The following is a 14,479-nucleotide window of genomic DNA, read 5'->3' as shown; positions in this document are numbered from 1 at the left end:
GACAAAAAAATAAAGGGGGCCTCACTCTTATTTCTGAAGAGCATTTAGAGGATATGGCTCAGATATAGATGCCCTACCACAAAGAAGGAGGTGAAAGTCAGGGTGTAAGGGATCCTGCTGCATTAGCTATAGAGAGGAAGAATTTCCCCTTGGTCACTAACTCAATGGTAGCTAACATTCACTAACCCTTCTGAAGGCAAGAGGGAAAAAGACTAGCTCTCTATATTACCTGCTTGCCTTCTCCTGTAAGTGGAAGCCCGTGAAAATGCACGTCTAACTTGCTGTACTGACCCCCAAACCCGTGCAGAAAATGGAGAATAGAATAAGTCAGTTTTGGGCAGTGGACATAACCTTTACGTTCTATGCCTAAGCCGTAAAACAGAAAAATAACTCTGCCATCCCTCTTCATCTCCCACTGAACTAAACACACAGTAGGGGCTCAGTAAGCACTTGCCGACTTCTGTGAAGACTAAGGGGAAAGAGATGGAAATTAACATTTGAGAGACTGTCATATGCCTGAACTGTACCAGATGGCTTACATACGTGGCTCATTTGCTCATCAACACGCAGTTAGCCATTACCGTTTGGAGAACTAAACTGAGGATCAGAAAGGATAGCCAGGGTCACACGGAAAGTAGAGGCAGATCTCAGGTCTCACTGAAAGCCTTTGCTCCTTACGCAGTGTATCCCATGGTCTCTCGGCCAAAGCTCCTGGTACCGTGCTTTGCAGACACTCGACACAAGACATTTGGAGCGGAAGTTTGATTCCGCATCTGGAAGGACACTAACTTTTGCAGAGAAACTCTTAGGATGGAGAAACACTTCTCAAATCTTTAGGGTGTGGTCAAAACAGGATGTGCTAGCGCCAGCTCAGCTAGTGGTGAGGCCTGAGCGCCGCTGCGGGACGGGACCGAGCGAGCGGTCAGGCCAGGGGGGGCTCCAGCACAGGCCAGCGGCTTCGGGGCGACCCGGAACTCAGCCGGCGGTCCCCCGGGCGGTCAAGGCGAGGCGGTCGGCTCCTGCTGGACCGCCTGAGCCGGGCGCCGGGGCGGGCCGCGCGTGACGCACTTCCGTCCTGCGCCTTCCGGCTTAAAGGGGACCCAGACCGCCCTCATAACAACAACAAAACGAGCGCGCTCGCGCCGGGCGCCTGGGCTTCTAGTCCCCGCCCTCCTGCCACCTGCCGCCGCCTCGGCCGCGCCCTGTCCTGCGCCGCGCTGCCGTGTCCTGCCCGAGGGGTCAGGCGGAAAGCGGGCCGCACCCTTTGGCCAACTTGTCTGGCGGCCACCGCGCCGCCTCGCGAGACCCGAGGCCGGGCCGTGGCTGCCGCCGAGCAGCAGGAAAGGAGCGGCCGCCGCGGAGGACGCCCGGCAGGACTGTGCGGTCGGCGGCCCTACCCGGGCGCGGAGGGCGGCGGTGGCGGGCCCCGCGGCCCTCTTTCAGGTACCCCTGCCCCGGCGGGTCGCCCTGAGCGGCTCGGCCCCTTCTCTGGCCCGCTTGGCAGGGCCGTCGCGTAGGGGCCTTGTTGCGTTTCAGCTTGGGGGTCGCGGCGGGGGCGGGGCGGTGACTCCCTCCCTTATCATTGCTTTCTCTCTTTTCCTCCCGGCCTCTCTCCGCAGTCCGGAGCCCGGCGGAGCCCGGACCTGGCGGGGAAAGCTGCACCCACGGCCGGGTCCCCGGACCCCGCCGCCGCCACAGTCCATCATCCTTGGTACCGGCAATGGCCCTTGTATTGCCCGATGCACTTGTGACTGACTTGGACACGGAATATTAAGAACCTACTTGCTGCCGTCACTGTACCAGTCGCGCCGGCAGTCACCACCTCGGCTCATTTGGGCTGCTCCTCTTGACTCTGTTCAACTCGGGGGCACCATGGACCAAAATGGGATGGAGATTCCTGTGACCCTCATCATTAAAGCACCGAATCAGAAATACAGTGACCAGACTATTAGCTGCTTCTTGAACTGGACCGTGGGGAAACTAAAAACACATCTATCTAACGTGTACCCTAGCAAACCAGTAAGTGTCTAAAAGCTGGGCGCAGCTGCTCTGGTCGGCAACTTTTCGTGCCATGCACTCCCGTCTCTCTGTTCATCCCCTCCCCTCTTGAATCAAATAGGTCTCTTGCTAGACTGCGAAGTATTTTGAGTTCCGAGGTGTGTGTGTGTCTCTTGAGTGTCTCAGCCATCATTAATATCTTCCTCATGAGGTTCAGTTAATTAGTAAGAGTACTGTCTACAAAAATATCAAGGGACATAATAATTGATAGGCATAAAAAAGGACCATTTTCATTGGACTTAAGTCATCGGCCTAATATGGGAGAGACAGATGGATCCTTAAAAAAAAAAGATAAACACTGCAACCTATATTAAAGCTTTTATTGCTTTAGTTAGGCATTGAGACTTCTAGAAGAACTAAAGAAATAGGGCAGTTATTGCAAAAACAGGAGGTTTGGAAATGCAACTCTTAGTTGGCCTTATTTGTTTGTCAGTACTTTTGATACAAATATTTTTAGTAGAGGAACTAAAAACTCTGAGGTATTTAAGTACTTGGAACAAACTAGATGGAAGCCTCATTTTTTTCAGATCTTTGGTTTGAAAGTTAAGATTTACACAAGGGGTAACAAATTTGTTTTAAAGTTTTCTCCTTCACAGAAGATTTCCTATTGCATACGATTCATTTTACACATTTTCAAGGTGGAAAATAGCTTTTTGGAATAATCAGAATTGAAAGTCATAGACTTCCATAGTACTGTTTATAACATAGCCGGATTACCATTCCTAAGTATATGAGTATATACTTGAGCATATATCTAAGTGTGTGTGTGTCTCTCTATATAACGTGTGTTTATACATTTACATTTAGATATATGCTCAAGTATGTGCTTATGTGAGATCTTTATATTGTATGATTAAAAGGGACTTGGTTTGCAGTATGTTAGACCAAGAGTTACCACTTTTCTAAAACTTTTTCTTTTTCAAAAAGTATCTAAGAGAAGAGTGGTGTGAAACCCATTTGCCTTACCTGCACCCAGAAAAAGCCAGTTTTTGGCAGGAGTTCTGCCCTCCTAGTACTAATCTCAAGTACCCATATGGATCACTTGGCTGCTGGAGGATAGATCAGTTGCAAACTTTTCTACACTGTGTCTCCCTGACCCACCTGCTGCTTGTACACACTCTTCCAGGTTTAACTGTGGCAAACCTGACTTTTCTCTTCTCTTCCAGCAAGTCATTTCCAAGTGAATTGTATTTTTTTTTTAAAGATTTTATTTATTTATCTGACAGAGAGAGAGAGAGTGTGTGCACAAGCAGGAGGTGCTGCAGAGGGAGAGGGAGAAGCAGATTCCCCACTGAGCAGAGAACCCAATGAGGGGCTCGATCCCAGGACCCTGGGATCATGACCCGAGCTGAAGGCAGATGCTTAACCCACTGAGCCACCCAGGCACCACTCCAAGTGAATTGTAATATTGAAGTTTATTTCTGGTTAGAGTGGGTGGAACTGGGGGGTGAGGACCATGTGTTTGTTGTCTTAGAACTTCACTGAAAACTTCCTGTGGTTATTAGATTTGACAGGCTTACATTCTAACTTATTTATCACATGAGAACTGATTTGTAGTGTTTTAGTTTTTGAACACACCGACTGTTTCATGATACCCCACAGGTAGTCTTCAGTATGGGAATTGGAGTACTAAAAGATGGTTATTTAGAACAGAGAACATTTTGTAATATAGGCAATATTATATTAATATATTATGAGGGAAATTTGGGTTCTTATGAGCACCCACAAAGACTGCTTAACACTAATTCTGTGTTTAGGTGTCTTAAGTGCTATTTGGTGTTTAACAGGGATTATTTCTTATGCCTGATTCTTTGCACATCTGCCTGGTGGAGGTGGATGATTTGGAAGCAGAGTACGGTTCCAGTGCCTTGTAGAAGCAAGTGTTCTCCAGTAAGGAGTAGAAAAGTGATGGCTCTGGTCAGTACTGCTCTAACTGGGTCTGATGGGCCGAGGGCGGGTGAAGGGCCTTGGTCCCTGTGGGCAGTGGCTTCTAGGAAAGTAAATAGGAGCTGCTGGAGGGAAAGAATGGAGATTTGAAGTTGTCCTTTTAGGATCTCTAAAATAGGTCACATGTCTACTGCTGTTAACAGAATTCTGGCTAAACTCTGCAAGAGTGTGTATAGTCTTAAGACTTTAGCTTTATGGTCAGATACTGATTTGACTTAATCACAGATAATCTCCACATGAATATTTTAAATTCAATTTTCCATCTGTCAATAAACCCACAGCAAATATACCCTTTCCCACCAAAGCATATTTTCTTGGGCTTCATTTATTTATTTAATTAGTATTTTATTGACCTGGCGTTTGGGTGTCTATATGTTACGCATGAAGGTGATGATGATTCCTTTGCTCTTCTGAAGCTCAGGTCTAGCGGGGCATACAGATATGTAAGTAAAAAGCTGTAATATTATGTGACTAGTGTTACACAAGAGGGATGTACTGAATGCTGTAGGAGCATAGGGAGGGAATGGTCATCTCTGAAGGGAAGGTAAGGGAATGTGTAGCTGTTTTAAGAAAAGGTTCACAGTGACAGTGACATTTTTCTTTCTTTTTTTTTTTTAAGATTTTGTTATTAGAGAGAGAGAGAATGAGAGCGAGCAGGAGAGGGGGAGGGTCAGAGGGAGAAGCAGACTCCCTGCTGAGCAGGGAGCCCGATGCTATGCGGGACTCCTGATCATGACCTGAGCGGAAGGTGCTTAACCAACTGAGCCACCCAGGCGCCTCTGGGGACATTTTTCTTAAAGAGTTGATAACAGTTTTAAGCAGATAAGATGATAGCTGCTTTTTTTTTTTATTAAAACCTATTATTTCAGAGGTAATGTTGCTTTGATGATTCTCAACGTAATATAGTACTTTTAAAAAGATTACAGATCCATAATGGGCTACGGAGGGGAAGGTGTCTTCCAGTTAGGAAATAGGGCAGTTGCCATATTTATGCAAACTTCACAGTGCCATCACCAAAAACCTCAGATGTGGAATTGAACTCTTTTGGAGTTTTGTTTAACTTTGAATGGTATTGATAATTGGTTTAGGACTTGGTGTAGGAACTGGAACGTGCATCAGTTCATGTTGATAGTGTATATAGGTAATTGTGAATTATGTTCTGATATGCCATTTGTCATCACTTCATGACTTTACATTTTCAGATCCTGAAATTGGCCTGTAGTGTGAAATAATTATTCTCTAATTTGGGTAATTGCCCCGGGGGCGTGAAGATACCTGTCAAGAAGGCTACTTTTACTTGAGTAGTTTCAGACTTTGATCTAGTTTAGGTTTATTTGCTAGAGATGTAAATATCAAAATAGTTGAACTTTTTATTTTTATTTTTTATTTTTTTAAACATTTTATTTATTTATTTGACAGAGACAGCAAAAGAAGGAACACAAGCAGGGGGAGTGGGAGAGGGAGAAGCAGGCTTCCTGTGGAGCAGGGAGCCCGATGTGGGGCTCGATCCCAGGAACCCAAGATCATGACCTGAGCCGAAGGCAGACACTTAATGACTGAGCCACCCAGGCGCCCCTCAAAATAGTTGAACTTAATGTTATTCAGTAGAATGGACTATCCCAGAGAAAACTTAAAAAGTAAGGATCTTTAAGTCTGATTAGGCATCTTTCTCGTTATTGCTTCTTTCTTACTCTCCTCATACAAACAATAACTAAGATGGACCTGACTCACCGTGAATTCAGTTTTGAAGATAAACCTTTCTGGGGCTTGCCTTGGCTCCTCAGTTTTCAGTCCTGTGGTCAAAATGCCTGTTGAACATGTCCCTCAGCTCTGGGTAGATTCCCTTTGTCTGGGTGCTTTCTATCGTTAAACTAAAGCAGTCAGTATCGTTACTTATGTCTTCTAGCTCTCCTGCTCAGCTAGGAAGTTTGTTCTGCTTTTTCAAATTGCTCTGCGATTCCGTTAGAATTAAAGAAATAGAAATAGAACCAGTTGAATAGGTTCTGTTCTGAGAATATAACATTCCATAACCAAATTGCCTACAGTTCAGATGGAAGTCTTAATTTCATTAGCAGTGGAAATAGCTTGAATAATATAATTTGAGGTTTATATCTGCCTCATTTTTGTAATTCCCTATTACCTTACTCAGGCAGGTCATTTTTAAAACTTACTTAACTATCTCAGAACTGTTGACTTCAAGGTGCTTATAATGCATATATATAAATAATTTTTGCTTTATAAGACTTGTCTTTACAATTTTAGTGCATATGTTTAAGAGGGTTTCATGTCACGTAGCAATATAGTTCATATTTTTAAAACTCTTTGAACAAAGGATATTATTAAATTGAATGTGAAGATTGATGAAAAGTTAAGTTTTGAATGAGTGCTGATTAAATTTGTTTTATTTTTAATTTTTTTATTTTTTAAAAAAATTTATTTGTCAGAGAGAGGGGGAGGGAGAGAGGGAACACACAAGCAGGGCGAGCTAGGGAGAAGCAGGATCCCTGCTGAGGAAGGAGCCTGATGCGGGACTTGATCCCAGGACCCCAGGACCCCGGGATCATGACCTGAGCTGAAGACAGACGCTTAACCAGCTGAGCCACCCAGGCATCCCTAAATTTGTTTATTTAACTCCTTTGTAGCTTTTCCTAATGTATTCTTTTGGAAAATAACAGTACTATGTTTTATTTAATCATGCATCAGTTTTTAAAATAGGATTTATCTAGAACTTTTAGTTTAAGTTTCTCACCTCTGCATTACAAATAGTGATTTCATGGTCTCAAAAGCTTTTATTTAACTGTCATAGTTGGTGCTCAAATTTTAAACTTCCATTTACTAAGTGGTTGCCATGTATATTAGGCATTCTACTAAGTACTTTATATGTTTGATCACATTGATTCCTCATAGACACCTTATGATGTAAGTTTTATTTATTAGCTCTATTTTATAAATAGGAAACTGAGGCTTGATGATAGAACTCCTTAAGTAGTAGAATTGGAATTTGAACCCAGGTTGGTCTGACTTTCAAGCCTTGGTGCTTAAACCATTAATTCACATTGTATATATGGTTATATGTAATAAGATAAAGGCATTTACGGACCTGGCCATCTTAGCTATATGCTTGCAAACTGAAAAGAAGTGAACTATAAAAAGAGGTGTATGTGTTTAAGTGGTTTGTCATTTAAAGGCTGTAGATGAATGGATAACATAGCTTTAATAGTGTTCTAATGCATGTCATGTTAGTGTGTGCTATTTGTTTATTTTGATATATTTTAGGGAAGATATGGGAACCTAGTATCTTAAGACCTCAAAGCACATTGCTTTGCTTTATCGTTTTACATTCTTGCTTGTTTTTATGAACCATAGCAGTCACGTATTTTGGCATTCTCTGTTGTATGTATACCTGATTTGCAAATGGCCCGTGAGTGGAAACAGCTAAGCTGGGGATGTCCCTTTGGAGTTCTAGAGAAAATTATTTTTTAAGCTCCTGTTTGCTGCTTTTGTTTACTGTTGTTGCAAGGAGATAAGGGGTAGAGGCAGTTTGGGTAAACCATGCTTCATTTACAGTGCTTCTGAATTCTCTGGAGCTTTATTTATTTATTTTGTTTAAAGATTTTATTTATTTGAGAGAGAGAATGAGAGACAGAGAGCACGAGAGGGAAGAGGGTCAGAGGGAAAAGCAGACCCCCCGCTGAGCAGGGAGCCCGATGTGGGACTCGATCCTGGCACTCCAGGATCATGACCTGAGCCGAAGGCAGTCGCTTAACCAACTGAGCCACCCAGGTGCCCTCTCTGGAGCTTTAAATTGGGTGAATTTAGTGGGAGTGGGAGGAAGATATGTTGCAGTACAAATTCATAGAATTCATTTCCTACAGAAACGATATGTTGTGCACCTTCTGGGAACCACCTCTTTAAAGCTATTTGGCACTTGTGACTGAGCTATATGTAAGTACTGAAATACTAATAATTACCACTTTCAAAGGACTTGGGTTCTAGTTCTTTGAACTAACATGTAAGTTGAAGATTTTTTACTAAGCTATTTGATTGTGTTGATGTCAGATAGAACATGATTTTTTTAAGCCATCCATAATGAGAGACTGTATTTAGTTCCTCATATACAAAATTTAATCTTTTGATACCAGCGAGGTGACTTTCTAGAAATATGAAACTGTTGTTGGCTTTTTTGTAAACTCATCTATCAGACTCTTGTGAATATTTTAAATGCACAAGGGATGCATAGTATTTTGTCTGTTTTTGATATCTGATGAAATAGTAAAAAGTCAGATACTTTAGATAGTATATGTAAACCTTTTAGGAAGAAAAAAATCTCCCCATTTTATGATTTATTTTTGCATGTTATACTAGCCGATGAACTTTCCTCACCTTGGTTTTTAGCAATGTCTGTTAAGTGAGTGGCAGAATTTTTGGGGCCAGCTAGTTAAGCAGGTATTTATTTGGAGTGGCCTAGTTCTGTCTCTCGGAGTACCATCCTTGGAGTACCATCAGGATGTTTCTAACTTGGTAATTTAGCTGCCTCTACTCTACCATATAATACCAGGTACCATGTATCACTAGGCTTTGTTTAGTGGTAAGCAGTGGAGGCAGTGAAAGTAGCATTATCTGATAGGATTTGCTGGCTATTGGATGTAGGGTGTGAGCAACAAGAAGAATGGTGATGTTAACATAGATGGTCAAGTATATATGTATCTGTGTAGCCAGTATCTTAACAGTAGACTTTTAATTGACAATTTAATTAGTACTTTGTTTTAGATTTACCAATCCTGAGTCTTCTGGATTTTTATATTGAAAGGGTACGATGTGATGGTTTTTTTTTTTTTTTAATTGAGAGAGAAACAAATTTATGTTAAGCTACTGAGATTATGGAGTTTGTTATAGCAGGTAGCATTACTTAATTTAAAACAAATGGATTTTTCAATCAAGATAAATGATACTGTTATTAGCAGGTTTGGATAAATAAAATTGTGTCACTTTTATTAGTGAAGTTGTATTTGAATTGAGATCTCAAAATCTGTGTTTTTCCTAATACTCTAGTTTATGATCCAAAATGGCTTGTTGAAAGTTCGGTCAGTTGATTACTGTGTTGTTTGTTATCATGTCTAACTACTGGTTTTCCAGATAGTTAAATTAATTTATTGATATTTAAAGTGAAGAGGCAATTTATTTAGTGACATAGAAGAATTTTCAGATCTTCTCACCTAAGTTAGGCACATGAAAATTCCTTTTTCCCTGTTTTTCAGTCACAGTAAAATTAAAGAATTCCTTTCTCCTTTTAAAATTTCTGATTATTTGAAGGCATTTGAATAATTTCAAGAAACAATTTTACTTGAGATATAATTCACACACTGTAAAACTTGCTCTTTAACATGTACAACTCAGTGGTTAATTCACAAAGTTGTGTAGTTATTATAACTGTCTAATTTCAGAACATTTTTGTTACCTCAAAAAAGAAAACTTATACTCACTAGAAGTCACTGTCTGTTCTTGGTAACTACTGATCTACTTTCTGTCTATAGATTTGCCTATTCTGGAAATTTCATATAAATAGAATCCTAGTATATGTGGTCTTTTTTGTCTGGCTCCTTTCATTTAGCACAATGTTTACAAGATTCACCTGCATTATAGCATGCATCAGTTCTTCATTACTTTTTATGGGCGAGTAGTATTTATTATATGTATTATGTTTTGTTTATTCATTCATCAGTTGATGGACACTGGGGTTGTTTCTACTTTTTGGCTATTATGACTAATGTTATGGACATTCTTATGCAAGTTATTATGTGGAAGTATGTTTTCAGTTTTCTTTGGTATCTAGGAGTGGAATTGGGCATATCCTGAGTCATTGGGTAACTTTTTTTCTTTTAAGATTTATTTTATTTATTTATTTTTAAAGATTTTATTTATTTGACAGAGAGAGACACAGTGAGAGGGGGAACACAAGCAGGGGGAGTAGGAGAGGGAGAAGCAGGCTTCCCGCTAAGCAGGGAGCCCGATGCGGGGCTCGATCCCAGGACCCTGGGATCATGACCTGAGCCAAAGGCTGACGCTTGATGACTGAGCCACCCAGATGCCCCAAGATTTATTTATTTTAGAGAGAGAGCATGAGCAGGGGGAAAGGCAGAGGGAGAGGGAGAGAGAATCTCAGGCGGACTCAGCTGAGTGTGGAGGCCCCCGTGGGGCTTGATCTCACGACCCTGAGATTGTGATCTGAGCCGAAACCGAGAGTCAGCCGCTTAACTGATCGAGCCACATAGGTGCCCCCCAGTAACTCTTTGTTTAACTCTCTGAGGAACTGCCAAACTTTTTCATAGAGGCTGTTCCATTTTGTGTTCCTACCAGCAGTGTGTGAGGGTTCCGATTTCTCCACATCCTCATCCATACTTGTTTTTGCTTCATGTACTTTGTGGGGGGTGTGCCATGTAATTTTGTTATTTTATTGTATTCTGCCTTTTTGAAAATTGATGTTCCCTTGTTGTGGAAAGATAAAAGTTTATTCAAAGTTGACCCAATTGATATTTATTTTGTTGACTGTGGTAACATTGCAGTTATTTGAAACAAAAACAACAAACCGACCCCAAAACCTGTTCCAGATACATGCTGTTTTTACAGGTGAGAAGAAATGATGTGTGATATTTGTTTTAAAATTCTCTTTCCCCTCAAAAAGGCAGTGGGGGATAGATGAAACAAGAACAGCAAAATATTGATAATTGTTGGAGTTGAGTATTTGGGAGTTCTTGAAGATGCTAGTTTGGGGTTTGTTTTGTTCTCTCCACCTTGTGTATGTTTGAGAATTTTCATAGTAAAGTAAAAAAAAAAAATTCGTAAGACTGATGTCCTTTATGCAGAATGTTATGACATAGAAGTATCTATTAAATGTTTGGACTGATGGAAAAATAATAGTTTATGATGACTGTATTTATCAAAGAAACTTTTTTAGTTTCCAGCTAAATTAATAAGTATATTATGGAAACTTATAAAGCATTATAGAATTCATTTTGTCCAAGGGTTAAATCAATTATTATCTACTTAGCTTTTAACTTATGTTATATAATTCACTATTTGTTCCCCACTCAATATTTATGTGTATTGATTGAAATTTCAAGATTTGTGATATGTATTTAAAAAAAAAACAAAACACCTCTTGTGTTAATTTGGTTGTTTATATACAGGAATTTGAACTTGTGCATTTTAGGAATGGCACACTCAAAAATACTTCCAGGGAAGCTAGATTATGCCTAACAGCTAAGTATCTTGGAAAGACAGCTATACCTTTCTCTTCATCTTGGGTACCTAAGAAACCCTGAACCACAGATCTTACTCAGTATGACAGTTTCTATTATGGTTATTTTTAATGTAAGACCCTTTTTAGTAGCCATGCTGTATACATATATTCTGTTTGAAAATTGTTACAGTTATTGCTTGGATTTGGCATATTTAACAATTGTTGATATAGCTAATATTTAATTGTTTTAATAGAATTCGTGGAACATCTGCTTATTTAGGAGGTCTTATGGGGACTGTACATAAATACTTTGATTTTAAAAACTTTAATACTAGCAGTGTGAGCACTTAGCAGATTTATCATACATACAAAATAGGGCAGAAGTAACCAGAATGTATTTCCTATTCTCGGTTTCATATAGAGATGGCAGCTGAATCTCTATGCACTTGAGTTGATTTTTCTTTAACCTTGTGTTTTTGAAAAACATATAGAGGTATTTGTGAGAATGGCAGATAAAATAAAAACTAGAAGTTACATAAAACTGTAACTAAATTCAAATGACTCTTGAATTAAAACCAGTAAATCGTTCTGTATGATATTAGTAAAGAAGAAAATAAATGTTGTATATTCTTTTAGATTATAAATACTGAGAAAACAATTCGAAATAACTGTGGTGACCTTGAAATTTTATCCCATTGTTGACTATTACTACTAGAAGGCCAGCCATCTTCTCATTTATAGTTTTAAAGGTTTTTAATGATAGTCACACATGCATTGCATTATGGCTGAAAAGGCAAACTTCCAGTGTACCTTTTTTTCCTGTTTTTTAAAAAAATGGTAATTATCTGTATTTTATTATATCTACAATAGACAGACTACCATTTACTGAGCTCTTAATGTCTTAAGTAGAATTTGGAAAAAAAGGTCTTAAATTATGTCAGTTTTCTGCTTATCTGTGCCTAAAGGGAGTTTTACTTTGCTCATTTTTAGGCATATTATTCCCAGCTTCCAATTTGTATAATTAGAAAAAGTTGAATTCTTTTCTTTGTCCCATTTCTTAGTTGACGAAGGATCAGAGATTGGTGTATTCGGGCAGACTGCTTCCCGATCATCTGCAGCTGAAAGACATTCTCAGAAAAGTAAGCTTTTCTAACCACTATTTTATAACAGATACATTTAGAGTGTGAGAAGAGAGATGTTCTGAAGTTTTATCGATATCCAACTAGTTCAGTTTTTAGATACTTAAGATCAACCCTTTTGGGTAGCATAATGGGTAAACATGAATTAGAAAGTAAAGAACATAATGATAGATTCTAGTTAGTTTAGGTAATAGTTTTGTATATCCATCTGATAGCTAAATATAAAATAGGATTATATGTTTCTGTTCAGTTATTTGTTACCTTATATAAGAAAGCAGTATTGACTTATCAGTAGTGCAGGAGTAGAGTGTTCAAGTAGTGGTGAGGGACTTTCATTGATAATCTCTTCTCTCTTAAAGCCCCTTTTGACCAAACTGCATGATGTTTTAATACAAGTTGCTTGAGGTAGGAGTTTAATTTCAGGACAGGAAATGAAAAGGAAGTCCAATTGCTTGATCAGTTGGCAAACTTTGAATGTTGGTGCTATGAGCTAAAATATATTTCAATGTAGTTTTTGACAGCTTGAATGCTAGTTATCGTAATGGCAGCTCTTTTAGCTCATGTTCATTTGTGGAATTAAACTTGTAGAACTTTTCTGCATTTGAGTTGCTGCTTTTTGTTTGTGAATGTAGCAGAATCAAATACATAGCTCTTATGTTTCTTAACTCTTTGACTTAACTCTTAATGTTCTTTTGGATATCCCTAATCTCATTTAGAAGATCTGTGTCCTCTCCTCTATGTTTATGGTCACCTGTGGGAAACTTTAAAAAATCTTATACTGGTATATTTCTTCTGTTTAGATAGTTGAAATTTTAGCTTTGCCAGTGTGACTTCTTGCTGTCATTTTCATTTTAATCAGGTAGTTTCAGGTTGCCAAAGTGGTTTAACAGCCTCTCTTCCCTGGCCCCCCTCGAAAATAGTGGCATTGCGGCAGATTTTTTCCCTCTTTCTTTGATAGACGACTTTTTTTTTTTTTTTTTTTTAATGTAAGCCCTTACGTCCCGCCCGATGTGGGGTTTGAGTTCATGATCCTGAGATCAAAAGTTGCATGCTCTACCTACTGACCCAGCCAGATGCCCTGATAGACTTGAGTTTTTGGAGCAGTTTTATGTTCACAGCACAATAGAGCAGAAGGTATAGAGATTCTCCATATACCCCATGTCTCTACACATCCCTAGGCTACCCCACTGACAAAATTCCACATCAGAGTGGTATATTTGTTGCAATTGACATTGTACACAGTGTACTGCATTGATGCAGCATTATCAGAAGTCCATAGTTTACATTAGGGTTCACCCTTGGTGTGGTACAATTTTGGATTTTCACAAATAATGACATGTATCCACCATGTCATCCACTGAAGAATAGTTTCACTAGCCTAGAAGTCCTCTGTGCTCCACCTTTTCATCTTTCCCCCTGTGTTTATGCTTAAAAACGTTTCTGCTTTATGCTCTTTGAAATACAAAATTTATTATTTTAATCCCAAGGATGGCTAGAGTATGCATATGAATACTTTTTAAAAGGTTTTTGCTTCTATAAATGATTTCTGACCAGAAGAGTTAAAATAAAAATGCTTTGAAGGACTGTTGTGCCCTTTATATAAAACATTTTGAACAATATTTTTATATTTTGAATAGATCTTTAAAGCGTTTTTGTTAAAGTCAGTTACCCCTTTACTTTTTTTCAGGTAGATGCTGCCATTAGCTTTACCTGTTAGTTATAAAATGTTTTGCAGAAACATTCTCCAAAGGTGAATGAAAACTATTAGTTAATTGTGATTAATATGACCTTTGAAACTAGGTTTCTAAGGATAAACATCTTATACTTGAATGCTTTTTAGTATTCTGAAGCTAAGAGGACATTAAATCAGGTGTGCTTTCTACCTACCTTGCTAGGCATAGCTCATGTCCTGCTGTCTCTGGGAATGCCTTTTCCCTAGCATTCTAACCCTATTTAACTCCTTAAGCAATTATAATTTGTGCTTCTCAGTTTTGTGCAAAGACTGTTTTATATATTCCCTAATTGTGTTCTAATGTGGTATACTGATCTTTTAACGATATCATGAGCCTCTTTAGGCGAGGGGCTGACTCTTACC

General features: G+C 39.4%; 1 protein-coding gene across 2 annotated transcripts in view; it reads left to right on the top strand.

Annotated features, from left to right (window-relative positions):
• The first annotated feature begins 1,354 nt into the window (after window positions 1–1,354).
• Window positions 1,355–14,479, top strand: part of HERPUD2 (HERPUD family member 2) — a 29,836-nt gene continuing 16,711 nt past the window's right edge. For both annotated transcript variants that reach the window (XM_028093895.2, XM_028093894.2), the window contains exons 1-3: window positions 1,355–1,443; window positions 1,620–2,019; window positions 12,307–12,384. In XM_028093895.2, coding sequence (XP_027949696.1) covers window positions 1,873–2,019; window positions 12,307–12,384 — 225 coding nt within the window. In that variant the 5' untranslated portion in view covers window positions 1,355–1,443; window positions 1,620–1,872. The remainder of the gene's footprint in view (window positions 1,444–1,619; window positions 2,020–12,306; window positions 12,385–14,479) is intronic.

Source organism: Eumetopias jubatus, unplaced genomic scaffold (assembly GCF_037043125.1).
Source record: "Eumetopias jubatus isolate StellerSeaLion01/CBP00866 unplaced genomic scaffold, mEumJub1_p1.0 scaffold_14, whole genome shotgun sequence".
NCBI classification, from domain to species: domain Eukaryota; kingdom Metazoa; phylum Chordata; class Mammalia; order Carnivora; family Otariidae; genus Eumetopias; species Eumetopias jubatus.
Note: the sequence above shows the minus strand (reverse complement) of the source record. Positions and strands in the feature narration are given on the sequence as shown.